Below are 26,586 nucleotides of genomic sequence, written 5' to 3'. Positions count from 1 at the left end.
TAAGTTGCTTTTTTTCTCACTGATTTTAAGATTCTCTTTGTATTTAACTTTTAACTTTAATTTTTAACTTTTAACTTTTAACTTTGTCTTTAACTTAAATACAATGTGTCTCCATGTGGATCTCTTAGATTCTTCTTTGGTACTCTTTGTGCTTCCTGGATCTGGATATATATTTCTTTTCTCAGGTTAGGGAAGTCTTCAGCCATTATTTCTTTGATTATACTTTCTGCCCCTTTGTCTCTCTTCTCCTTCTAGGACCCCCTGTAATGTGTATATTGGTCTGCTTGTTGTTCCCTTAATTTGTCTTCACTCTTCTTCATAATTTTTTCTTTTTGCTCCTCTGATTGCCTTAATTCCACTGCTTTACCTCTGAGTTTACAGATTCTTTCTTCCACTTGATTTAGTCTGCTGTTGAACCCCTCTATTAAATTTCATACTTCAGTTATTGTATTCTTCAGCTCTGTGATTTCTGTTTGGTACTTTTTAATATTTTCTACCTCTTTGTTGAAATTCACACTTTGTTTCTGCATTACTCTTCTGACCTCAGTGAGCATATTTATAATTGTTATTTTGAACTTTATTAGGTCAATCACTTATCTCTGTCTCATTAAGATTAGTTTCTGATTTATATTGTTCTTTTGTTTGGAACATAGTCCCCTGTTTCTTCATTTTCTTGACTGTCTATGTTGGTTTCTGTGCATTAGATAAAACAGCCACCATTCCCAGTCTTCAAAGAGTGGTCTTGTGTAGATGAATCTGGTCAACCAACCTGGCCCGAGCTCCTGGTTGTCTCTTACACTCTGGTGATTGTCCAAGCTACCTTCTGTGTTCTTAGTGGCTTCCAGTAGTTGAGGGTGTGCCAAGGCCCATCAGTGTTCCAAGGGAAAGATCACAGTTGGCAAGTAATTGCAGGCTGATTAGAAGCCAGACAGCAGCTGGGTTAAGCCCCTTTCAGGGAAAAGCTAGAGGATGGGTGTTTTTATCTTCTCCCTCTGTGCTGAGCCTGTATTTTTTTAAAAAACCACTTTGTTTGCTATACTTCTGTGGGACTTGTGAATGCAAGACCCACTGACTACCAGAGCAACATGATTTGGGAGTCTGTTCCTCAGCAACTGCAAAATCTGGTATCAAGCATGTGTACAAACCCCTTCCAAAGAGATAGTGGCAATTTTGTTTTATTGTTGGAGCACATCAGAGGAAGAAAGCTTCAGAAATGCCTTTCAGCAACCTTGGGCTCTGTGGAGGATCAGAGCCAGCCCCTAGATTTGCGCAAAATGGAAGATGGGCTCTCAGTTTGTCAAGTATGCAGTCAAATCCCTTTCAGTGAAGACTGAGAGATGGTTATTTTTGCCCATGTCCTCTGCAATGCGCCCTTGGGTGTTAGCAGCTGGGGCAAGTGCTCACATGCCATTAAGAATTCCTTTGTTTTCTGTAGTTCTGCGGGTCTTGTGGACACAAGTCTCACTGGCTTTCAGAGTTAGGTGTTTTGGGGGCCAATTTGATGGTGGGAGCCTTAAAAGTTTGGGTACTAGATGTGTTTCCAAATCTTCAGTTTTTCAGTGACAAATTGGGAGTTGGAGGTTCCTTTCTGATTTTCTGGTGCTATGCCAGAGGTAGGGTTTATGGAAAAATTGTGTCTCAGTTTTTCTTATGCATTTCAATGCATTTGCCGGGCATGTAGGAGTTACTCAGCTAGTTTCTGAATTTCTTTCAATGGGAATTGCTTCATGTACCTGTATATTCAGAGTATGGGAAGAGGGAAGTTCAGGAGCATCCTATGTTGCCATCTGAGTTCCCTGAGTGACAAAACTTTTTCTTTTTAAGTTAGTCTAAGAAAGGCCTATGACCAAAGTGCTAAATAGAAATCTTTAAATATAGTGATAAAATAGCATTGAAATGCTACTTAAAAAGACTGAAAACATCTAGTGCTGGTGAGGCTGTGGAAAAACTGACACTGATAGCACAAGTGTAACTGGTGCAGCCTTTGTGTACAATATAAAATGCACCACTCTAGGGCTCAGTGTTCTATGTTGAGATGTGCAGCATTGGGAATGATCACAGCTATAGAATGGATATTCACTGAGCGCTTTCCTGAGGACTATGGGAACATCCAGATTGCTTTCATGCCACACACAGGTCATTAGGAGCTAGGACTGCTGTTTCCTGTTCACCTCATCAGCCACCTCCCAAACATTACCTCTGTGACATCCTACCTGTACCATGTTGGATTTGATGCTGAGTTCAAAGTTGGAGTACTCCTAGATGCCTAGAAGCTCTGTCATAAATATGCCCATTAACCTGTAGGTCCTCATTTTCTTTGACTGCTCTTATAGTACCACCTCCCTTACTCAAGTTATGGATTTATCTCTGAAGGTGTGGGGAAGCAGACTCTTGGTATGTTACTGGAGTCTGAAGGAGTTTGGAAGACTCCTTTCTCTCTCCTCTAAGACTGTTTTGCTAGAGTCAAAGAAGTTGGAGGCCAAAGCTTTTTAACAGCCTCTTTGTTCTTTTTCACTGGGCAAGAAGCCTCAGCATCAGAGATAGATGGCTAAGAGAGACTTAAAGGGGAAATAAAAATACATTGCTTTAATATCCCACCAGTATTATGCCCCTTACGATATAAAGGGGGAAAATACAAAGCAAACCTATTGTTCATTGTGACTTTATACTCCAGGCATACACAGAGAACTTTTTAATAAAGACCTTGCCCTGCAGCCCCTGGGCCTGGGGAGTTGTTTCATCAATTATGCTAATGAGGCCTACGTTCAGTTAGTCTTGTTTATGAAAATTCCTTCCCTGAAAATATGTCATATTCCTACATTTTCTTAAAAATATGATTCCAAGTACTTTCAAGGGTCTTTTCAGCCAAAAAATGACTTGCTTTTGTGAAGCATACCTTTCCTATCTTCCTTCCATGTTGACATTATAGTTCCTACACTGAATGGGAAGTATGCTTCAAAATATCTGTTAATTAATAGAGAGCTTTGGTCATTGGTTAAATGATTTTGATTGAGCTGCTTTTCGTTCACATATAGGTATGCTAAAGTTCTTTCATTAATGGCTTTCTTCCCATCAATATTACCTTAAGATGATTAAAGACAAAGGCTTTCTGGTTAGAAATGCAATGAAAGCTAATATCAAAATGGCAGACTGCAAGGAACCTCTACATTCCAACTCTTCAGGTGGAATGTAAGTTCACTTATAAGGTAAAACACTCATGTAAGGTAAGTGACTGTACCCTGGCATTGTTCAACTCAGCTTGAATTTCAGCTGAATAATTCTGTGCAGCTTCATTTGTTACTTAATGTAGCTATGAAAATGTATTGGTCCTTTGGTCTTTCGACATTCAACATATATCTCTTAGAGTACTTAACATTCCTTCTGCTCCTTTTAGGGAAAAATTTCTCTTTCTTTCTTTCCTTTTTTTTTATGTTGTTGATATAGACTATTTTGAGTGACTTTTTACTTTAAAAAATATGATGGAACTCCATGGTGAGAACATATGATTTACTGTGCCAAGCTGTTTTGTTGATTTAGCTTCCAGATGAGCAAGAAAATAAAAGGTAGAAGTGAACAGTTTAGACCAGACAGGAGATACTATAAGCCAAATGACAGATGCAACTCCTGAAAAATGTAAAATAAGGTGGCTGAGACTAAATTTAGTCTCTTAAGTCCCACATGGATTAGCTATATGTAGAGCATTGTATATAGAAAATTGAGATAATCTTTGGCTGAAAAACAATGTTTCATTGTAATCAATCCAGTGGAAGAGGAGTTTCCTTACTCAGCTACCTCCCTCTGTGAATACATAGGGTATTCATAGGAACAACATTATTTTTAGCCCAGCAGTGACTGCTGGCACAGTGAAATCATCTCTTTGACTATGTGAGCATCCGTTGTCCATAGATACTTGAAAATAGTTTTAAAATAGGCTAGAGAGCCAGGTTATAGTAATCCATCCTTTATCTGATAATAAAAATGCTGCCTAAGGGGCGCCTGGGTGGCTCAGTCGGTTAAGCGACTGCCTTCGGCTCAGGTCATGATCCTGGAGTACCGGGATCGAGTCCCACATCGGGCTCCCTGCTCAGCGGGGGGTCTGCTTCTCCCTCTGACCCTCCCCCCTCTTGTGCTCTCTCTCTCTCTCATTCTCTCTCTCTCAAATAAATAAATAAAATCTTTAAAAAAAAAAATGCTGCCTAATACTTACTTTTTAACAATACAAAATCTTTTACAGAAAAACTTTAAAATCGTAAATGCAAATATTTTAGGATTGTTGACATATATTTATTTTTAAATTCTGTTTTTCACTCAGAGTAATTAATTTTTTTTATGTTTGGCAAAAGAAGTTATTAGCAAGTTAAATGTTATATATATTTAATATTATACATATATATATATGCAATGTATTTTAGAGATTTTAAATATAATTGAGAATGTTAGCTCCCTGAAGTTGGAGGTCAGACCTTGAAATTTTCATGCCTGCCTAGGAGCAAACAATGACAGTTTGAAGACCTAGATTTCCGAGTTGAAGTATAAAAGGAATTTAAGGGGAAGAAAAATTTAAAATGTGGCTTGATATTCCAGAACTTTTAAGAATGCTTATCTATTATCTATCTATCTATCATCTATCTATCTATCATCTACATCCATCGATCCATTTGGATTCATCAGAGAGAGAAAATGGCCATCTCCATGAGCATCTTGAGACAAAATAAGAGGACACATGGTAGTTGGTGCCTACCCTCCTCTACATCTAAATTCAATTGTGAAGTATGAATCTGAGTTGAAAGGGGGCTCAAATATTAATCGCTCTCTCTTTTTTTTTTTTTTTTTTTGCAAACAGAAAAACAGCAGAACTTACTTCCTTTCCTTTTACTGAGGAAAAAAAAAAGTCCCCTCTTGGGAGAATATTATATTCAAAAAACTGCTTAAGCTTCCTTAAAACAAGGAACAAGTCAATTGTAAGCCCTGCCTTTTCTCCTTACAAACTTCACCTATAAGAGAAAGTCAGCATGTCATATATTGACATTTGCATTTGATTATGGTATGTGTTTTTTATCATCACAATTTTTCTTTGCCTGAAAAATTATTTCTATAATTGTTCTGGAGAATCTTCCAGATTCTCACCTAGAAATGAGGTACAATCTGTGAGGAGGTCATGATTTCAGTGGCTCATTACATTTTCTATTCTCTTTGAAGGTTGTAGGGCAGGGGTCAGGCTTAGCTTGCCAGCCACTGCAAATTCCAAACTCCACCCCCTCTTTTTTTGCAGAAGCCATGCTGGGTGTTAATGATAACATGGGGCACTTGACCAGATGCCTTGACCCCACCATTGAGGGCATCTCACCTAATGGCTGTTTTCCTTCTCATTATTCCATATTTGAAATTAGCCAAGTATTAAATTTAGGCACCTATTTCCCCAGGTACAGATGTTTTTTTTTCAATTCCCAGATCTAGTTTTAGTCATTAGGTACAAAAAACAGATAAAATTGTAGTAATGAAATATTTTTTGGGAAAGGATAATAATTCAATCCTTTCAGTAGGGAATTTGAAATTGTTAGTAAGGATGGTCTTTAACCAAGGAGAGAACACATGGGAACACCAATATTAAAAAAAACACACAAAAAACCCCACAAAAACTTATCATATCAGCATGCAGTGGGGAAAAGGGTAAATGAGAGAGAATCTTTACAAAAATGAGAACTGAGAAGATAAAGCTCAGGTTTTCAAGTGGATGCATTTCAAAAGATACATACTTGATGAGCATTCAGAACCCAGGCAGAAAAATGCCTGACAGAATGAGTATTTCTTGTCAACTTTGAGTTAAATTTTGAAATATGAGCTGCGAAGTTTAATTACATAAATCTCAAAGAGAAGTTATAAGGATTAGATTACTTAATACTTGTGAAATCTTCAGTACAGTATTTGTCACATAGTAAGCATTATATGAGTCCTCTTTTATTATTTTTATCTCAGTTGGTTCTTGCACAATCCTATGAGATGGACGCTACTATTATTCCCTTTTCATGTGTGTTTCTGAGGGTTAAGTCACTTGCTTGGAGAAACTACACGTCCTCATTAAATACATTTTTGGTGAGACTCTCTTTGAGGTGACCACCCTTCTGTGGTCACAGGGTGGGATGCAACACAAACTGGTCCCCTCAGAACCACTCTCCCTTGATTTTGAACTTTAAATGGTTATGAGAACGACTGGAATTTATCCACATTGCACCCTGAAGAGGGTGACCAGAATCCCTGGTATATATCCTGGTTTCTGTGATTTCTGAGACGGGTCCTTGAGCTTTCATTTTAATTCTTGAGTTACCCCATACCTTTCCAATATATTCCATTGTTTCCATTTGGTCTTGCATTGCTTTCTGCTTGGGTGAGGGGGCTAGCACGCACTGGAGGGAACTGACAGTGCCTTGCTGCCAAGGTTGATTCTGCTGATTCTGAGCTCGTCCAGGAAAAGCTAATGTGGTAGAACCCTTTGTCTTGGGAAAGGGAGGATCTGAATGGCCCTGTACAGACACAAGATTTGACTTCCCTAGTATAAGCTGACAAAGGTGGCCCAAAGTTTTTTCATCCAATTATTTTGTGTCACCAGAGTAATGACTGCCTGTAGGGACTGTAATATTAGTTTGAGTGCCTATGTTCATCTTATAACTTTCTTTGTAAATTTTTATAAGAATGTCTGAAAATTGTTTGTAAATCTGATATTTATTTCCTCTTATTGTGCCCAACTATTATTGACTACTTAAGGGAAGGGATCATGTCTTTTTCAACCCATCATGACCTGCCGTTTTCTAGCTTTGTTATGTGTATCCAAAATTATTGCTGACGATTCCCCATCAGATTCAGTTGTCTTGTTTTCTTAAACACCTGTGTTTCTGCTCCATCCTCCAGGTGTTTGCTCATGCTGTTTTCCTCCATTTGAAATGCTCTCCATCTTCCACTTCATCTTTCAAAATCCTACACCTTCAAGTCTCAAGTGGTCCTCTTTCCTTTTATGCCAATCCATGTTGATTTCTCTCTGAATCTCCATTGCTCTTACAATCAGCACCTCACAGTATAGCAATTATTTCATGTGTGGGTGTTTATTCCTACTTGCATGGTAAGATTCAGGTACACAGTGATTGTTTTCCTCCAATATTTCATTATCAAAAGTTATAAACATAAAAAAGTTAAAGGAGTTTCACAGTGTGAACCATCATATACCCACATAGATCCTACAATTAATATTTTGCTATATTTGCTTTATCACATATATATCCTCCTACTCATGCCTCCATGCATCCGTCCATCTAACCACCCATCATTTTACCTTATTTTTTTTGTGAGACATTGCAAAACAAGTTATAGAAATTGGTGTATTTCACCTCTGACACTTTACCATGTCTATCACTAACTAAAGTGAGTATTTTTAATGGTATTTTTGTGATCAACATTTCTATTCTCCATAGTACCCAGTAGAGCATTGACCACATCATAGAAAATCAATTTATGCATACTGGGTTGAATTTCAGTATCACTTTGAAATCCATTAAAAATTAAAGGTATGTAAGCCCAGATAAATAGTCTCTGGAGCCTCAGAGGCATACAGAGATGGGTGTGTTTTACAGAGTTGGGGAAGAGACATACCTGTATGTAGCTTGTACTAGCCCAACTTGTGACCTGTCAAATATATCCTAGGGGAATGTTCGGACAAACTTTCAGGAGGTGGTTGGCTGAGAGATCAGATAGGCCACTATCTGACTGAAGTACTTACATGGGTGCTGCTATACTGTGTGCTTAAGAGGCACAAGAGGGACAATCCAGTTTATCTAAAGATACACTGAAACGAGGTGATAAAATAGGCACAGCCTAAAAAGTGGGATTCACATGCAGCAGTTTGTGGCAGCCTGCTCCTTTATACCCAGCTGGGTGGAAACTCAACTCCTTTACAGAACAGCACACTTCAAATAGACAATTTGAGCCTAGGCAGATGGATCTGTGAGGAGGCCATTCTCTTGAACATGTGCAGGTGGTGAGCTTCTGACATCTTATGAGGGGAAAGAAAGTTATAGTGCTTCTCAGATTTGGTAACACCTTTTAAAACATGTTATAGAAGTCATTACTCATCCTGACTTCTTCCTTTACCTGAGATATATTTGAATCTATATCCGTATCCATATCATGTATATTTATGTCCATATACCTCCCCTCGTTCTTCAATTGACAGGCTCCTTCTTGTGCATGTATCTCTGATCACCCCCTCATTGGAGAGTCCTCTCCTGATGTTTTTAAATTTAAATTCAATTAGCCAACATATAGTACATCATTAGTTTTAAATGTAGTATTCAGTGATTTATCAGTTCTGTGTGACACCCAGTGCTCATCATAACACATGCCCTCCTTAATGTTCACTCTCCCATTATACTCTCTCTGTGTACTCTATTTCAACTGGGACACATCACAATTACTAACTATATATTTGTTTACTTATTTCTTACCTTTCTACCTTAGTAGACTAAAACTTTATAATGGTAAAACCACATTTTCCTCTTCTCCTGTATAATTAGAGGCTACCAGACTACTTGATACATAGTAGACTCCTAATTAAAATTTACTGAATCATATATACTGAAAATACATGAATAGAGAAAAAAATTTGTCCCAGTATTATTCTAAATGCCTTGCTGTGTTTGACTCCCACCCTGGCCCTCTTCCTTGTCCATTTCCTAATATTGCTATCTACCCTGGCCCTTTGATTTGGAGCTGTATTCAGACTTGACTTTCTGGACAGTGCCACAAGTTACAAAATCCTCTACCCCTTCTCTGAAAACTCCCATTCATTTAGCATGCTGCTCTCAGCTAGGAGTTAGGAGAAAATTATATCTGATGGGAGAAATTGACCACAAGCTGTGAATGATTGAGAACCTCACTTAATGTGCTAAATCTCCTGAGGATGTTTATGTATTACAAGAGTGGTAAACTCTGGCAGTGTGACTAAGCAACTTAAATAATTTCAGGCACTTTATGTGAAAAAGACCTAAGGATTTAGTTGACTAAAAGTATAATCTGAATGGTCTGAAAGCTAAGAAAAGCAAATTCCTTCTTCTTTGAGTGCATATGGATCACTTACACAGGGAATACTGACTTCCACTGTCTGTGACAGCTTATATGGTAGCTGATATAATGAAGAGTGTAGAGAATAATTAGGATGGTGAGGCTCTGCCAAATCATATCAATTGAGGAATGGGGTAGGGGCTGGGAATATTTACTTTATAGCAGAAAAGAATTAGGGAAGATAAGTAAACCTGGTTCATTCATTTGAAAAATATCTATTGAATATATATTGTATGCTAGTTCCAAGTTAAGCTCTGGGGAATAATAGTGATTAAAAAATAGCCCGCTCACATAGAACTTAGATTCCATGGCTAAGGAAATAGTTGAAGACTATTAAGTAGAAAAGGGAATAGATTTATGGATTTATGCTTTTCCTTTCTTTTTTTTTTCTTAAAAAGCACATAGGGGGCCAATGCATCCAAGACTGCATGAAAAAATATATCTACTTAATATAAATAAATCTCAAACATCTACAGAAACTGCAAAGCTGGAAGGAGATGCTTTCTTGGAATGTAAGTTCCCATTATTTGTAATATTTAGTTAAATTATCAAGGTTCAAGGTGGTTGTGGATGAGAATCCGTGAGACTTGCCCATAGATTCTCTAAGATCTATAATTGTTTGTTAGTCAAGATCACAAATTTTCACTTATCATGACCAGAGAAATGAGCATGATTGTTATAAAAAGCAGTGCTTCAGATCAGGCTTGGAAAAAAGGGAGTCATTTGATTTGGACTTCTTGATCCTTTCACAAAGGACGGGGTGAAGGGTTCTGTGGGCCTGGCATAATGAATAAACAACTGGTAACTCTTTTCTTTATGTGAAATAGGAAGTAAAACACAGGTCACATAAAGAAGAAAGATAAGGTTGTAGTATGTCACCTATAAAAGCAGACATAGATATGGGGGCAGGAGAGGGGCGCCTGGGTGGCTCAGTCGTTAAGCATCTGCCTTCGGCTCAGGTCATGATCCCAGGGTCCTGCGATTGAGCCCTGCATCTGGCTCCCCACTCCGTGGGAAGCCTGTTCTCCCTCTCCCACTCCCCCTGCTTGTGTTCCCTCTCTCGCTGTGTTTCTCTCTGTCAAATAAATAAATAAAATCTTAAAAAAAAAAAAAAAAAAAAGAGATGGGGCAGGAGAAAGAGTGCCAAACGTGGACCCTAGTTTTAACTTTGCTATATTTCCTTGAGTCATGTGGCTCCAAGAAAGTACATTTGCCTCTCTGGCACGGAGTTTCCTTGGCAGAAAAATGAGAGGTTGAACTATATTATCTTTAATGCAACTTTTAGGTCTCACATTTAAATGCTTTAGAAAGCATTAAAATATACTTTTTTTTTCTATTTTTTTCAATTTAATTTTTAATGGTATTTCTTGGCCCAGGAAAGCTCCAAATACAGTTTACATAGAACAGTAATCATTAGCTTCTCATAATGGAAACTCCGAGTTCATGTATTCTTCTATACTGTTTTTTTTTTATTATGTTAATCACCATACATTACATCATTAGTTTTTGATGTAGTGTTCCATGATTCATTGTTTGCATATAACACCCAGTGTTCCATTCAGTACGTGGCCTCTTTAATACCCATCACCAGGCTAACCCATCCCCCTACCCCCCTCCCCTCTAGAACCCTCAGTTGGTTTCTCAGAATCCATAGTCTCTCATGGTTCGTCTCCCCCTCCGATTTCCCCCCCTTCATTTTTGTAAGGGTGTCTAATTAAGTATTTTGGACCATTAAGGTAAAATTTTAGAAATAAAATTGACATCTTTTCAATGGATCAATAGAATTATCCCATACAATCAAAATATGACTCTTCTGATTCCTGAATCTAGCAATAAATCCAGAAATGAAAACTCTTTTAATAAGCACTGAGACAACATATTTTTGAACAACTCCCATGTAATATTTTAAAAGCAACTATTCTCTCAAATAATAAATATTATTGTAGTTCATATTCCTTTATCCTATTCTATGAATTGAATGTCTTAAATCCATTTCAACAAAACTGGTGATGCTAGAGACAGTGCATATCTAAGAGACTACAGTATTTTTACTTGAGAAAAATCTGAAAAATCATATATTAGTCTGTGTAAATCTTTTAATTAGAAATACTCGTTTTAATATAACATCTCTCCTCTTATTAGATTGAAGGAAATTGTATTGAACTTTCCTGCCTTTCAGGACCTAAAAAAATGTGTCTATGATAGAATATAATTGACCTAAGAAATTTTCAAGGATAAAAGTATTTTTTCTAAAAGCTTTTTGTAGAATACCTAATAATTACAGCCTAATGAATTTTAAGTAACAGAATGCCATGGCTTCTTCATAATAGCAAATACATGAAAAATCTGACTTGCAGTAAGTACAGCAGCATATAATTCATAAACGTCTTTAAAACATCTTTAACTTTACCATACTTATATATTATGTAGGCTAAGTAAAAATAATTCTATCTACTCCTTTTGTTATATCTAGAATTGACAGATGGTATACTGATTCTATTTTTCTTTCAATATAGCATCACAATTAAAACATAATTTTCACTAAATTTTATTTTGTGAAATTCCCTGAAAGAAAATGGTAATTGCATAAGGCAAAATTGAAAATAGAAGATAAAGTTTTATACTTTGTATATATTTTTATAATAATCAGTTGAGTTTTTAACACTGTTATGTTTACTAATTTGATAAGGCATAATTTAGAATTAAAAAGTCTGGGAGTTTTTGGTGTGTGTTGTGCTCGACCTGGTACCTCTTTTTGTGAAGTGGCAGCTGAGGAGGTGCTTGCCAAGGCACTTGCCATGGCCTTGAAAAGCCCAAGGAAGGAGTCATGACTGAGAACAATGATCATATTAATTGGAAGGTGGAGGAGCAGGATGGTTCTGTGGTGCGGTTTAAGATTAAGATGCCACTTAGTAAACTAATGAAAGCCTATTGTGAACGACAGGGTTTGTCAATGAGGGAGATCAGATTCCGATTTGATGGGCAGCCAATCAATGAAACGGACACACCTGCACAGCTGGACATGGAGGATGAAGATGTAGTTGATGTGTTCCAGCAGCAGACAGGAGGTGTCTACTATAAAGGGAACCTGCTACTTTACTGAAGAACTCTGTTCCTCCAGACCAAGAAGACATCTCTCAATGAGAAAACTGCAAGTTGGTTCCACCACATCCTGACTACTATGGTACTGTTTTCTCTATTCTTTCATTTTCCCCTTCCTCACTCCTTAATTGTACATAAAGTACTGTGTCTGTGCACAAGCAAATTCCATTTTTTTTTTTACTAATTGGCCAATGGTATGTTTGGATCGACATCAAAAGGATATGGGATGGGGAAAAAATACTGGTTCTTTGAAAATACCCCATTTCTCCATTAGTGGCATGCTCACTCAGCTCTTATCTTTATATTCCAGTAGGTTATTCTGCTCTCACTGTTTAACAAAAAAGGACAACATAAAAATCCTTACATACCTTGTTCAATTCGAGAATTTTAATGCTTTTCATTTGTTATTGTAAAACCAAGGACAATCTTATAACTTTTTTGTACACAGCTGTTACATCGAGGGCAACCTGTCTTTAAATAGGGATCAATTACTCTAAAAGAAATGAATCCTAGATAGCTTTTCCTTGAAGTCAAGCATCTTGTTGTTTAAATAAACTTCTTGTTTAAAAAAAAAGTTAGGGAGTTTTTGATATGTCTTAAGGGTTTCATGAAATGTGAAAGTATGAAACATTTTCCCTACATTTATTGTCTATAATATAATACATGATATAGTGGGTAATGATTAGAGTTGGACTCTGGAATCAGACTTCCTGAGTAAAAACTGTGGTTTCACAATGCCCTCAGGCTCTGTGTACCTTAGTGTCCTCTTTGGAATAATAGTACCTCACTGGGTGGATATTAGGAATAAATAATTAAATCCAGGGAAAGAGTTTAAAGTGTGGGTGCAAAGTAGTAAGAGCTTAATTAGTGGTAGTTATTTTATTATTAATATCATCATTTAAACATTTTTTAAAGAAAAAAGGAGAACAACTTCTCTGTCTAATCTTGAAGGCCCTCTACTAATGCCACTCCTTTTTATTTTGCAACACAACTTCTGGAATTCTCATTAGGATTAAATAAATTTTCTAATTTCTTATATGAACATTTATCACTTGTGTATTTGCTTATGCCAAATCTGCTGCCTAAATAATCTAAGAAGCTAAGTTTCCATGGCCTTCATCTATTTAACTGATCTCCATTAGTAAGACTTCCATAATGAAGTCTATCTAGTTGTTTTTCTTCTACTTGTCCCATACTCAAGCCTTCCATGTTTGTTTGGTTTTGGAGATGAGGTAACCATCCATCTGAAAGGTCAGTAGAGTATCAGAAGAGTATCAGAGTATCACAAGAGCATGCTAAGAGTTGAGAATAAGGAAGAGGATCAGTCTAAGCTAGCTTCTAAAGGAGGTAGGCTTATAGGAAGGGTAGTGTACAGTTAGGAGAAATGAATAGGGAGAGCATTTCAGGGGAGAAACTGTAGCATTAGCTAAAATAAATGTGGTAGGAAAAGGTAGGACTGTGTTTGGGACCATGGATTTAGCGCAATGGGACAGTCCATGGTGGGTAGCAGAGGAGGATAAAGATGTATAGGGAAGAAGACCTTGACTATAAGCCACATAATCTGTGCTTGAAAGATAGATGATGAGGGAGGGACTCCTTATAGATGTTTTGATTTGAGATTATCTCCTTTTAGGAGTATTAATTTAGGCAGGAAAATCTGAACAACAATGAGCTGTGTAGTATGGTGGTTAAATATAAGAGATCCAGAGTAAAACTGTCTAGGTGGGAACCCTGCTTCAGCTACTAGTTACATGACCTTAAATAAATTAGTTAATTGCTTTAAGCCCCAGTTTACTCATCTCTTAAATGAGTATTATAAAAGTAAGTACCCCTTAAAGATATTGTCAAATTTAATGAGATTGTGTGTAAAAGTATTTTTACAGTGCTTGTCGTATAGGTGCAGAATAAATACTATAATTATATAGCTGTTAATGAGCATGAATAAATGAACTAGATTGAGATTATTATGCATGTGAAGTGTCTAGTACATCTTTGTAAATACAATCTTGTTTGTTGGATCCACCCAAAACTTACCAGATATGTCTATCTCACAATTATCTGGGTAGACTTCTCTTCTGCTGACATAATAACAAATCTGCTCTTTGTAGTACAGACTTTTTTGTGCTCACTTTCTGATCCTACTCATCTGCTTCTTATACCATACCAAACAGAGCCTGCTCCTGGTCCAAGCTTATCACTTTCCCATCTATGAAACTACAAAAGGAGATGAGCTTAACGAGCAAGGAATTTCAAAAGCATTTTCACCAAAGGGTGGTGGATTAATCACCCCACTGCCCAATTAACATTGGAAAGGCAGTGACTTTCAGAATAAGCCACCGGGAACATCCCTAACTTCACACAAAATATATATTTGTTGTCCCCAAAACTTCTTTAACAGATTTTAAAGACACATTGGAATATATGCTATGTGATCATATAGCTCTGTGAACAGCCTTTGTCTGGCATCTTTCCAAGAAACAGACAAATGGACAGTGTCTAAACCATGAATGTAAAGGAGAAATGCTGGAAGAGAGGTGAAATAATGGAGATTTTTACTTTCACTAAACATATTATGTCTCCCTCAAATATATTCTTTGAACAATAGCCATGATGGAGATTTAATAAATGTAAACTGATACATATGATATTTGAGACCTGCTTATAGATTGAAAAACATGCTGCTAGTAATCTAGAGGAAAATTCCACAGGGAGAAGAAATATATGTGATGTCTTTGATCTTTCTGTCCATTAAAAAAAAAGGAGTCAGCACATAAAATTCAACTGATAGGCCTGTGGAAAACTTTGGAGGACATCCAGAAAATAGTGCCTAAAATAACTGAATGCTTAGAGAACAAAACCATGAGGAAGTAAGTTTACTTTACTGGAAGGAGAAAAATCTGCAGAAAACTTCATTAAAGTTTTTATGAGGTGTTTTTAATGAGATGCTATAAAATAAAAAAGTAGTGAGCAATTCTTCTGTTCCTAGGGCAGCAATAGAAGAAATAGACTTACATGGATGATAAACTGTAATAATAATACTATTCATTTGAGGGACACTTGATGCTTTCCAAAGAACTTTCATATAGATGACACTCACAGGAGCCTGTATAGCACAAAAACGAGTGTGATTATGTTTCAAAGAAAGGAGCAGACAGGTAAGACTTCTTTGTAGTTATACAGAGAATGCTTTGCTTCCTCACTTCCCTGTTTCCAGGTGCCCTTTAGGTGTCCTGTGCTTTCATTTTGAATCATAATGAACATATAAAGATCTACCCTTTTGCCCTAAACCTAGGTATACCCTACTTGGACAGTGGTCTATGGTTTAATGATAAATCACAGAATAGCATTATTTGTGGCTATGTCCATGCTGATACACATCTATAAAATTGGCATTTGGGGTTTTGATGTGATTAGTATTGAGCTGCTCTTCCTAAGAGCCACTGCTTCTTTAGGTGACTCCTGATAAGATTGAATAGAACCAGGTCACTAACATGGGGAACGCAGCCCTCTGGTTAGTATGGTGGGAGTTAAAGGGATGTTGTGATATGTGTCTGGTTTATCTAAAAACAACATTAGTTTGCTTATGTGTAAGTCAAACTGAAGAGTCCTGGACTTCATCAGCCATTAAGTGATGACGTAGCCATGAGCCTCACCAGACATAGTGGTTGCTGTGGTATGCTGCCTTCAGTCTCCTGGTGACGGGACAAAGGCCCAGCTCCCCTTGACTCAATTCAGGAAACTATGAACATCCCTACTCCAGGGCTTCCCGTAGGGTCAGCTGAAGCCTCTGTTGCAGCTGCTTTGCAATTCAACTTCTCCCTCTTCTCAGTGCTCTTCTCTCACTGACCTATGAAGTTATTCCCATGAGCACTCTCTAATAAGCTTCCTGCATGCAAATCTCTATTATGTATTTCCAAAGAACCTGACCTAAGATACTAGTTATTAAGTCTCAGTGGCTGAGACATAACTGCAGGAATTACAGTCTAGTATAGAATCTCCGTCTCCAAATATTTTTAGGAATCCTCAGGACTGCTTGCACATGTGTGTCCAAAGATCAGCCTTGCTCATTGGTAATTTTTAAAAAAAATTTTTAAAGATTTATTTATTTATTTATTTTAGGGGGTAGGGATAGAGGGAGAGGGAGAGACAGCATCCTCAAGAAGACTTCCCCTGGAGCACAGAGCCCAACACAGGGCTTGATCCCAGGACCCTGAGATCATGACCTAAGCCGAAATCGAGTTGGCCGCTTAAGTGACTGAGCCACCCAGGTGCCCCCCTCATTGGTGATTTCTGTGCAAACAATCTAAATCTTTACTTTCTCTTGTTCCATGAATTCTCCACAGAGACTATGCTAAGCTGGAATTGTGTTTCCATCATTTTCTCTGAGGTTTATATACAAGAGGAGCTAGAATTTTCTTTCAGAACAGTCTCTACTACTGCACCCTACAGGCAGAAATGAGTGTCATTGCTAGTACAATGCAAGGAGGAGAATGCTTCTTTGCTATTTTATTCATTTGGGAGATGGGAAGAGATTCTCAGGGCATGGTTGAATTCATCCCAGTCCATCACATAGGATTGAAAATTTCTGCCCCCCAAATGATGGGAACTTTATTGAGGTGTCTACTAAGCTCCTGTGTGAATTTTTATGGTATTTGCTACAGGGTTTTGTCCTGGAATCTCCTTTTTATCTTTGTAACATTGTCTTTGAAGGCAGGATTGAGGTTCAAATATTACTAGAAATTAGAATTAAGCCGACTATTACCAAGTTGAAAAGTAGGAGGGACCAGGACAGAATTCTATATCAAATACTATAAAACAGGAATTTACTGCCTCTTATGGTGGCATTAGAATAAATTATCTGAAGAAATACTAAAAATCTCTGTTCTATATTTATTGAGTTTAAACACTTCGGCTTAGTACCAGTACCTGTCTATGAAACCAGCTTTCAATTTTAAAAATTCAGTGTATCTTTTGAAAAGCCTTAAACTATTCTTAAATGAATCTGTGTTAGGTAGAACAGAGTTCACAGATGTTAAATTGTAAAACAATTTATCTCAATATATATCTTCTTTTTATTCAGTATATTGATGAAGTCAAGGTCAATTTGTTGAGGAAGAAGCTTGCATAGTTTCTTTTAGCTTCATTTAGAAAGTTAGGTGGCTGGCCATTTTTTTAAATAAGTAAGATTGTCTATATTTTGAGTCCACTCTGTAAGAATTATTCTACAGAAGTTAATTAAGATAAATATGTTGTCAAGGATTGAAGCCTACCACTAAGAATAGGACTTAAAGAACTTTCACATATCTTTCTTGGTAGCTGCTTAAGGCAGTAATCAAATATCCTCTAACCATGATGATGGATCCCAATTAGGGAGAGCTGTGGGTCCTACAGAAGCAGGTTGGAAAATACATGGGATTTAAATCTGTATTGTTAATTCAACATGTCTTTACTTAATAAACAAATAGTCCCTTGACATTTTCTCATGAATCTTATTTTTTAACATGTTAAATCCCTTTAACTGCCCTATGTGGCAGAGTGTTCTCTGACTTTATCAATTATTGCTTTTCTGACCTAATTCCTATATATTCAGTTTGCCCCTAAGTCTTCATTTGCTTCCTGTTACTTTCTTATATAATCTTGTCTTAAAGATGATAGTGTACATGCATTTTAGAATTACAGAGAGCAAAGACTTTTAGGGATTGAAGTTCATTTTGCTGTTTACTCTGCCACCATACAAGAATAGTTCCACCTTCCTCAATAGCCTTGACGGTTGTAGAAATCTACCATTAACAATAAAGGATGAAGAAAATGTGAAGCTTTCTTTAGCATACATTGCTAATTCTCAAAAGAATTTCTTGGCTTTTATTTTAGTTTATTGTGAATCTCTGCATTAGATGATGATCTAACTTTCACCTCAAACTTTATGTTCCCATTTTACCCAATCTCATACAATTTCCCACATGAGCCATGACATTGTTCTATACCATGATGTCATTGCTTATCCTCTTCCATCTGCTGTCCCTCTGGTAAATTTCTAATCTTTCTTCAAAATCCAATTTATTTCTCATGTTACAGTTGTACTTGTCAACTGCTATTTTCATTTATCTCCAGTAGAGTCTTTGTGGTTGCTCTAAGGCCTCGAGGGTCAATCAGTTCTCTGGCTCTCTTGGCATCTTAGCACACCAGAAGATGAGGAGTTATGGACCTGAATCTTCACTTTTGTAACTTTGTTAACAGCCATTCCATTTGGAAAATTTGAACTGAATTGCACAATTAAGAGGAGCAAGCATGTGATTACACAGTCAATCACTTGGAATTTTTTTTATATTACTGGTTGGTCGAGTCCATAACTGACATATTAACCAGTGAACATATTGTGTAGACTCAGCTTCACATTCAGATTACGATGTCTTTATTTAGAAAGCTCCATTCTATGTCTGCGTCACTGAACACCAAACTGACACTTCCTTGTTTCTCAAGACATATGCAAATTATAGACAAAACCATACATGCTAGCAGAAGACTCTATCCGATAATCCTAAACAGTACTAAAATCACCAACTCCTAGACTCACAGACTTCTAAAAGATTTTCCTAATCTTATTTAATGAAATAAATTTTTTTTTATAGTAGCTAGTCCCAATTCAATACAAATAAACTACATTATAACTTGCTGTCCAGCTAGTACTGGACATGTTATGTATGATTAGTGTGTAATGTATGGATAATGGAATAAGAGTAATGTTTAGATATATGTATTTAGGTACAAGTCAATGTAATTATAAAGTATTACGCTATATTTCCTATATTTAGCTACAGTTTTCCTACATTTCCTCTAAGAAATACCAGATGGAAGTGTTGATGGAAAAGATACAGAAATTAATATTGAAGTGATGAAGTTTGACCTTTTTAAGATGAAAATCTTGCCAAACTTTCCATATTGACATGGCAACGTTCTATGAATAAATCTAATATCTTATAGATTTAGCACAGTTCAAAAGCCACCATCTGTTTCAAGAAGTGAAGGTTCTTGCTATTACATAGTTTCTGGGCCCTAAGACTAAAGGCATGCAATCCATAGCTTATATAATATTAACTATCAGGAATGTGTGAAAAACTTTCATATTTTAGAAAATCAGAGACATAAAAGACATTCTGAGTTACTCTCAAAATTAGAGCTGATAATACATTATGGGTATTCTTTCTTCTTACATAAACTTGGGTAGTCTCCTGATCATTCTCTGTATGGAGTTATAGGTTAATACCAGCTGGGCAACTAGTTGTAATACAGAGAATTTATGTGGCGAACATAGCAAAGCAATGGAAACCGATTTTGAGCAGAGTTGTCTGAAAGGCCTTTGACAATACATGTAGGTATTACAAGAAGTTGTCATTTGTTCCTTTCTTATTTTTCATAAATTATTTACCACTAAATCTCTTCATTTGATACAGTCAAAAGCAATCCTACTCTGAATTCTTCTTATTTCCCATTCTTTAAGGTTAATGCTAGCTTTGCATTATATAAATTTATTTTCTACTTTCTTAATCAAACAATTGTGGAAAATGCACTGATTAAAAATAAAAAGTAGTTTGCACAGATATGTACTCACACAAGCACACAAACACACACATATACATATACCTCTACCTATATGAGGTTTTTATCTCAGAGAAATTAGTAAGATCAAACAGGAGGTAAAAAATCAGTCCACTGACAAAACTCAACAGCAGTTTTTATCAGTTTATTTTGTTTTCTGGACCAAATATGTAACAAGATGATGTGTCAAAAATGCTTGCAATGGTTTTATCTGATGTTTGAGTTTGAGCAAGTTCTAAGTTTCTTACTGCCCAACTATTAGAAACTTTTCCAGCCTCTGATCAATTGACCTTAAACCATGCATGCATTCCTTTACACTGACCAGCTACTCAAAAGTTGCTGATTGGGATGTGTACTATTTTTTTTTTTTAAAGATCTTATTTATTTATTTGACAGAGAGCTAGAGAGCACAAGTAGGCAGAGCAACAGGCGGAGGGAGAGGGAGAAGCAGGCTCTCCGCTGAGCAGGGAGCTGGATGTGGGGCTTGATCCCAGGACCCTGAGATCATGACCTGAGCCGAAGGCAGATGCCTAATGACTGAGCCACCGGGATGTGTACTTCTGACACTCATGCAGTTCTTGGTCAAAATCCACTTGGCTTTGGCTACCCTAAGAGTTTGTTAACCAAAATGAATCTCTAGATACTGGAATGTGCCTTAGATATACATGGATAACGTTACACCTCTGGATAAGTCTTTGAGAAAGCTAAGGAAGGTAGAATAGGCTGTGTGGATTTAAAACATGCAGATAATAACACAGTAAATTACCTAGAGGAAATGACACAGGATTTCTTTACAGAACAAAATGCTGAATAAAGAGTCAGCTTTTGTATAGAAGAGACACAAAAGGTGGCAGAAAAATTTAAACTTCAGAAACTTTAAAAAGTATATATATATGGTAAGACAATTTTTCTGAACTTCCCCAAAGGAGAATAACCCTTGTGAAAACTAAGACTCTCTCTATGTGATCCCTTTCAAAATCTGTTGAAATGAAAGACAAACTGTGCATGAGTATGAATTACAATCTACCTGTAGAGCTGTGATCTCTGCTCCATTTCATTTAAGAAGAACTTCTATCTTGATACTGAATTGACCTCAATCACTACAGGTAGCTTATTCAAGTTCATTCTACTTCTGCCATCTATCTGCAGGTACAACGTAAATTTAGTAGGAGGAAATACTCTCATATTTATTCTCAGCGGCTAATAATAAAATAAAAATCAAAGTCATCTTTTACATGTTTACCTTAGAGCTCATTCCACTAATTTTTGAAAATAAGTTCTTATCAATCATGCTATGGTATTTTATTGTCAGGGACCCTTAAATATAGAAGAAATTCCAACAACATTCATATAACTAAAAAGGACCTTAATTTGCATGCTTTTTAGGGACAAATTTGTTCTGAGTTTGCAATAACAAGTGTCCTATTAGAGAGAATTAGGATAGCTAGAAAGAGCTGTACAAAAAGACCCTTTTAATTCTAACTTGTGCCTAGTTAAGGATGGAGAAGTAAGAGTGGAGCAGACAAGACAGAGAGAGAAGGTGACATAAATAACTGGACAGATAGGGATCAAGCAAAAGGGAGTCATAGATCAAGGGATGTACACAAATACAGAAATCAGAAGTCTTAATGTGTGTGTCTTTTCCATTTTCTCTCCTCTCTGGCAGGAATCTTCTCTTATGTGGGTTGTATCTCATCACTCTAAATTTCTAAGGGATTTTATGTTCTCAATTATTCATTATCTTTCTATGTAGTAACACCTTCTGCCCAACTAATAAGTCCAATCCACAATTAAACATGCTCAAATCTCTCATCTTAAATTTTCCCCCTCTTGACTTCTCACCTCCCTCTAATTACGACCTTACCTCTTTTTATACTTTAACAGTAAAACTTATTGAAGAGTTGCCTAGTATATACTTGTTATTCATATTTATTATATAAACTTAAATAATTTATATAACATATAATATACAATATATAATACAGTCCTCGGTCAGCCTTTAAGGTAACCTATTGTCACCTTAAGGTATTGTAGGATGCAGATTTGCATTTTTGTGTCAGTAGAGATATTTCTTTCTCACTTTCTAAATTTTGAATAAAATTAATTGAAAGATTTGGAAAGCCCTCAGTTTTTAGTTTTACTAGAAGCATCAGTATTTTTTTAGGGATGGTTTCAACCTTAGTCTACCTAAGGCTCTGTGTGGTTTGAGGACTGCCTACTTAGGTATTCATTACTTAAAGGCAAAGAATGAAATCATCCCTTTAAGAAAGTTTGACCAAAACAGAAATAACTTCATATGTGATCAAATGTGCCACTGTTAGAGTGAAATGATTACATTGTATAAAATGATGGTGTTATCAATCAAAATGGCTTTTAATTTGGTTTCTAAGTTATTCTACTTCTTATCTGGCTGTTTTTTTTTGTGAGCAACTGCAACCCTTGTAAGAGAGATGATTAAAGTAAGAGTTAAGTCCATGGCTCTGAAAATTTGCTTTGGCTGTACACAACTCTCTGTTCCAAAAGGGTTTGCTTAATTTATGAATAATAATTTCATTACCTTAGGGTAATTTCATTGCCTTCTGGTCATAACCAACTGAACTGCCCAGCCCAGACACTCTCATTTCTTCATTCATTCAAACATATACTGAGCATCTTTGTCAGATGCCCTACAAACTGCATTAAAAATGAGTAAGATAACTGTCCTTGCCTGGAAGGAGTTTCCATTTTCAGATTGGTGTCAATTTCCTTGATTTTATTTGCAGATTGATGCAGACCCCGGGAAAGCTTATTTGATTTATATAACCTTCACAGGTTAGCCAAGATTCCTGTTAATCAGACTAACGTATTCAATTGTCATCTAACATATAAACTCAGACACAAAATGTTATTTTTAACTGACACAGAGTAACTTTAGAGACCATTATCACTAGATTGCTATACTGATGAAGAATTTTAAATTCTTGGCTGCTACATGTAAATTTTGTTCAGTAATGCCCTTGGGATGTGACCATCATATTTAGCCATTTCTCTCTTCTGAGATTTCCTAATTCTGAAGTATGAATTAATTTCAAGACTGCTTTCCAAAAGTTTATATGCCCTAGAAAGACATTTCCATTTAATATTCATTTTTTTCCCCTACTGGATTCTCTTTTTTTTCTGTGCAGGGTCAATGGCTACCCTCCACCCCCATTCTGAACAGCTATTTTCACTCAAAAGATATTTTGTTGAACAAATGAACTTGATCTTAATTTCTTTTCCTTCCTTCCTTCCTTCCCTAGAAAGGGGGAGAGAGGTGGGGAGGGGCAGAGGGAGGAGAGAGAGCTTAAGCAGATTCCCTGCTAAGCGTGGAGCCCCACACTGGGCTCGGTCTCACAACCTGGAGCTCTGTCTCACCACCCTGAGATCATGACCTGAGCCAAAATCAAGAGTCCCAGGCTTAAGCGACTTAGCTACCCAAGCACCCGGAACTAGATCTTAATTTCAACTGAACCACATGACTCTTCAACCTATTTATTTGCTCCATGATATTTTCAAAGAAATTGATTCATTTTGTATATAATTTGATTGCCATTGGGTGGTATCAAATTATACCTTAGTTTAATTTGTACTTTACTCCATCAAACTGAAAAGATTGATTGGCAAAACAACTTTTAGATGGACCTTTTTGTCTTTCTTTTCGTATGTGGGTGGCTATTATACATAAAAATAACATTTAAAAAATAAGGCTCAGCATTATAATTCAAAGAACTACTGTGGAGGACTTACCGTACTGTGATAGGGATGAATACATTTGTGTTAATGCTATAATTAGCAGAAACAGTCAAGATATTTTGAGAGCTTCCACATCCATATTTAACCGTGGGCCTTCCTTCCACTAGAAATAAATGAAGAAAGTGCTGCCCAATAGTCTTCTCACTACCTTTAAAAACAAACATTACATTAAATTAGTGATTAGACTTATATTTTACTCAATAATAATTATTCTTTCAACAAACACAATCTCTGCCCCCAAGGAGTAATGATTTGGTGAGATGGTAGGAGTGTTATTAAATTATTCAATGTAATAATACTATATTAGAATTATACATTTTTTTCCACAGGCTGAGAACAGCATGGCATTAACAGCATTGACTTGACATGAGATTAACTTTCTGACTCTGTTTCTTAATAGCAAATGATCTTATTCTGAGCCTCAGTTTCCTCATACATTATAATGGGATGAGGAGAGCAAGTAATTACTAGAACTACTGTGATAAAATAATAAATGAAAAGTGTCTGGCACCTGTTGAGTATTACATAACTTGGTTTATTATTATTGTTAATTATTTGTATTTTAATTTTAATGTGTCTTTCATAAAAATTAAAATGATATAGAAATGTATAAAGAAAAAAAAAGAAACACTCCCCTCCCTCCAGCTCATTCTTTCATCCAACCTTGAGGTATTCTTTTCTACCATATATCTGTATGCATACAAATATTTATATAGCCCTAGTTTTATTTTTAAAAAGGAAATAATGAATAAGTAGCTTTATTCATCTTTCTCTTTTCATTTAATAATAAACTTTAGACATGTGTCTTATAAGTAGTTTTTAACATTTTTAATTGAAGTATAACTCATACAAAAAATCACACAAATATTAAATGTACAGCTCAGTGAATTATTACAAAGTGAACCCACTCATCCAAATACCATCAACTTAAGAAAAAGAACGTTATCTGCATTGCCAAAGTCTTATCAATCACTCCTTTCCTCCCTCCTCCAAAAGCAACCACAATCCTGATGTTTAACAGATAGGATTAATTTTGCTCAATTTAAAATTTTATATTATTAGGATCATATTGTATATATTCTGTTGTGTCTATTAACTTTTGCTCAATATTATGTTTGAGAGACAGCACCTATGCTAAAATTCATTCATTTTCATTGCTTTATAATATTTGATTGAATGAATATTTACAATCCAGTTACTCTTTCTTCTATAGATGAACATCCTCCTCCCACTCCAGTTTTTGGTTATTATGAATAATGCTGCTAATGATAATCTTGTATGTGTCTTTTGTGCTGAATGAAGCACATGCATTTCTGTTGTGTATATAACCAAGAGCTGAACTGTTGAATATGATTAATTTAATAGCTACTGCCAGTTTTTCAAAATAACATTTTGATTTAACTCCTTACCAGCAGTAAGAATTCCAGATGATCCAGTCTCACCATCACTTGGTATGGTTGCCTTGCAGATTTTAACTACTCTATGTTTATTTTATTGTAGCTTCCATTTTTATTTTCCTCATACTAGTGAAGTTGAGCATATTGTAATGTTTAGTGGCTGTTTTGATATCTTCTTTTGTGAAGTGTCAGTCTGTATTTCTTACATTTATATTTGGTTGTTTGCTTTTTCTTGACTGGTTAAAGTTATATCTATGTATATATTTAATATCTAGATCTACATACATGTATGTGTATGTGTGTGTATAGCTTATAAGCTCTTTGTTAACCATATTTACTGAAAATACTTACTCCAATTCTGTGGACTGTCTTGCCAATTGCTTAAGGGTGAGTGTTGTTGAACATATGGTCTTAATTTTAGCGTAGGTCTATTTATTGTTTCCTTCATGGTTGTAATTAGTGATTTTTATGTAACCTTTAAGATATATCTGCTTACCTTAAAATCATAAAGTTATTTTCTTATATTATCTTTTAGAAGCTTTATTTAACATCTATACTGTACCTAGAATCGATTTTTGCACATGATATGAAGCAGGAGGTTGTGGTAGGTTGGATAATGGCCATCAAAGATAGTCATGTCCTAATTGTTGGAACCTGTGAATGTTAACCTTATTTGGCAAAAGACACTTTGCAGGTGTGATTAAAGATTTTGAGATGAGATTATCCTGGATTATCTGGTTGGGTCAAGAATTAGTCAGGGGTCAATTTTCATTTTTTCCTCTTTTAGTTTCCAATTGATCCAAAATCATCAAAGCAAATAATTCTTTTTATGTATTTACTATGTACTTACTGAATTCTCAGATATTTGTGAAATATGTATTTTTAATATTTTTTAGTATCTCTATTTCCTACTTTTTTCCTTTATTTATTCTTGTGAATACATGTATTTAAGACAATACTTTGTTTTAATAAAAAAAGAACAGCAGAAGTATACTAAACCAAGCTGAAATTACAACCCTTGAAAATGGCCATCATTAGGGGCACTTGGGTGGCTCATTCAGTTAAGCCACTGAGTCTTGATTTAGACTTGGGTCATGACCTCAGGGTTGTGACATCGAGCCCTGCATGGGGCTCCGTGCCGGGCATGGAGCCTGCTTAAGATTCTCTCTCTCCCTCTTCCTTGTTGCCCCTGCTCTCCCCTGGCCTGCTCTCTTAAAAAAAAAAAAAAAGTTGGCCAGCATTAATATTTGGTGAATACCACTACAGATACAAAGGTTGATAAATGGACAGATATATATATAGAGAGAATTTTTCATTAGAGCAAAATCATATTGTACATGTATTTTAATCTAAGGACTCTTAATAAACTTAAAATCTATTGAGGAACCCCAAAGAGCTTTTGTTAACATGGGTTTATTTATTTGTTTATTTATTTATTTAGGAAGCAAGCAGGGGGAGCAGGGCAGAGGGAGAGAGAGAGAGAATCTCAAGGAGGCTTCATGACCAGTGCATAGGCTTTGTGGGGCTTCCATCTCACAACCCCGAGATCATGACCTGAACTGAAATCAAAATGAAACAAGACGAAACCAGAGAGGGAGACAAACCATAAGAG

The 26,586-nt window shown here is 36.1% G+C and overlaps 1 protein-coding gene across 1 annotated transcript in view; it reads right to left on the bottom strand.

Annotated features, from left to right (window-relative positions):
• LOC116635773 (protein eyes shut homolog) overlaps positions 1 to 26,586 on the bottom strand; it is a 602,300-nt gene that overhangs the window by 249,927 nt on the left and 325,787 nt on the right. Inside the window, exon 7 of the mRNA XM_032410093.1 lies at positions 23,572 to 23,725. Coding sequence (XP_032265984.1) covers positions 23,572 to 23,725 — 154 coding nt within the window. The remainder of the gene's footprint in view (positions 1 to 23,571; positions 23,726 to 26,586) is intronic.

The sequence above is a fragment of the Phoca vitulina genome, unplaced genomic scaffold, assembly GCF_004348235.1.
Source record: "Phoca vitulina isolate PV1807 unplaced genomic scaffold, GSC_HSeal_1.0 scaffold11, whole genome shotgun sequence".
NCBI classification, from domain to species: domain Eukaryota; kingdom Metazoa; phylum Chordata; class Mammalia; order Carnivora; family Phocidae; genus Phoca; species Phoca vitulina.
The sequence above is the reverse complement of the archived record's forward strand: the minus strand, read 5'-3'. Positions and strand labels throughout refer to the sequence as shown.